General features: G+C 42.6%; 1 protein-coding gene across 1 annotated transcript in view; it reads right to left on the bottom strand.

The window, feature by feature from the left end:
• LOC107574163 (membrane-associated guanylate kinase, WW and PDZ domain-containing protein 2-like) overlaps window positions 1-1,908 on the bottom strand; it is a 106,999-nt gene continuing 105,091 nt past the window's right edge. Inside the window, exon 23 of the mRNA XM_016260629.1 lies at window positions 1-1,647. Within this exon, the coding sequence (XP_016116115.1) occupies window positions 1,591-1,647 (57 nt within the window). The 3' untranslated portion in view covers window positions 1-1,590. The remainder of the gene's footprint in view (window positions 1,648-1,908) is intronic.

The following is a 1,908-nucleotide window of genomic DNA, read 5'->3' as shown; positions in this document are numbered from 1 at the left end:
GAATTTTTAACGATTCACTTTAAGTGAGCAATAGAAGACGGCAAATGTATCTAAAAATAAAAACGGGAAATGAGCATTTTAAATATCAAAACGCAAAATTAAATATCCAATATCAACCAATAACCGGTATGATACCAAAATATCATGCACATCTTGATCAGGAATGTGCATTAGAAAAACAGTCAATTTTGATTACATGTTGACTTTTTGTCCTAACTAGCCGCAACTGTAACAAGCGGCAGGAAATTTTGCCAATTTGTGTATGTAGCCCCGCCCACTGTCATCTTATTGGTCCAAAACCCAAATGTATTTGTATGTAGCCCTGCCCATAGTTACATCTTATTGGTCCAAAATCCACATTGCTGTGTACTACATAACAAATAAGTTCTGACTGGGTGTGATTTTGTTACATCACACAGCATTTTCACGTTCGGAGCGAACAGGCAAATTATTTGTTATGTCGCACTTGGTTAGGACACGGTGAAAGACTACATGTCTCCTGGTCTCAGACCAAATTGTCCTGAAAAACCATCTTTTTTTAATTAGCTCCGCTAATTAGCTTCCATGAACTACAGAGCCATCGGAGACATGGGAATGAAGCTTGTGAGGTGTAAGATGGCACCCCAAATCCACAGTGGTGGCACACAGTACAGGGCCAATGAGGCCAGAATGATGTACTGAGGCTTCGAAAACATCCTCGCTCCTTCTTCGATTCAGTTCGCAATGTAACCGAACATTTGGCTGGGTGTGGAATTCATCGACTGAACCATACTAATGTAACATATTGTCTTGGGATCTAAAAGGTACGTCCATATGGCAGATTTGGCGATTGATATGCATTTGCCTCCCATAATTCAGGCCGAATGGGTCGGCGTGATACTTACCCTTGTATCTCCATTTATATTTACTGTCAGTGTTTCACAATGTCTATGGTGAGTTTTTTCCCATCAGACATATAACGAAACACAATACTGAAACGTTGAAGTTCTCAACTCAACAAGTTAGTGTTTCTTTCGGAAATCTCTTTTCATGCTACACATATATTTGACCCCGGGCATCGCTAGGGGTTTGGTACGAACGTCTTGAAATTATACAAAAAATAAACAACCTCTACATGATAAACAAATAAAGTGAGCTCGGGTCCACCGGACGGAAGATCGAGGCGTTGAAAGTTCGGCTCGTTCCCCTGTGAGAAGTTTCCGCTCTGGATCCAGAATTAAACAGCGAGGGCGAGCCACGCGTCTTTGGCTGCCATTCATCTGGATCATCCGGAAAAATTAAAAACAAACTTGGATCAAAGTCTATATGAAAAGCAAGTTGGATGCGACAATCCATTTGAGGTTGATGTGTCTCCATCTGTTCTTAATATTTTCGACTTTTATGATCCATCTCCTCCGTTTTTTAGGCTGTTCAAAGCACAGCTCTTACAGGTGGACCTGCCACCCTTCATTCTGCGGGCGAAGCCCCACAAAACTGCCCACAAGGGGCGCCGTGATCGGTCCAGACTGTCACAGAATGCCACTGAAAGTCCAGGGTTTGAGGCTGGATGAGATGACGGCGAAGGGCGAGTGTCACACTAGCGGGGTGAGCCTACTTCCGACAAGGCAGGGGCGGCTGGAGAGACAGCACTCCGGGAGGTGGCACTGTCTACCAGGAAACACAAAGAACCTGTGAATCACCAGTTACACCTGACTGCACAGCAAGCTTACTGCCAATGGACACAACACAAGTCATACAGTGCTGGGGAGCAATGAACTTTTTAGTAGCACTTCCAGTAACAAGCTAGATTATGGTAAAAGGTAACATAATTATACTCTTCCTCATCTGTTATTTCAGGAAGTCTGATTCATTTTAGTGAATTGGTTCATTTGGACAGTTTATGTAAATGAACTACTTAAAAAAAAAAAA

This window comes from Sinocyclocheilus grahami, unplaced genomic scaffold (genome assembly GCF_001515645.1).
Source record: "Sinocyclocheilus grahami isolate Dianchi unplaced genomic scaffold, SAMN03320097.WGS_v1.1 scaffold31.1, whole genome shotgun sequence".
In the NCBI taxonomy this organism is placed as follows: Eukaryota; Metazoa; Chordata; class Actinopteri; order Cypriniformes; family Cyprinidae; genus Sinocyclocheilus; species Sinocyclocheilus grahami.
This window is presented reverse-complemented; position numbering and strand designations above follow the sequence as displayed.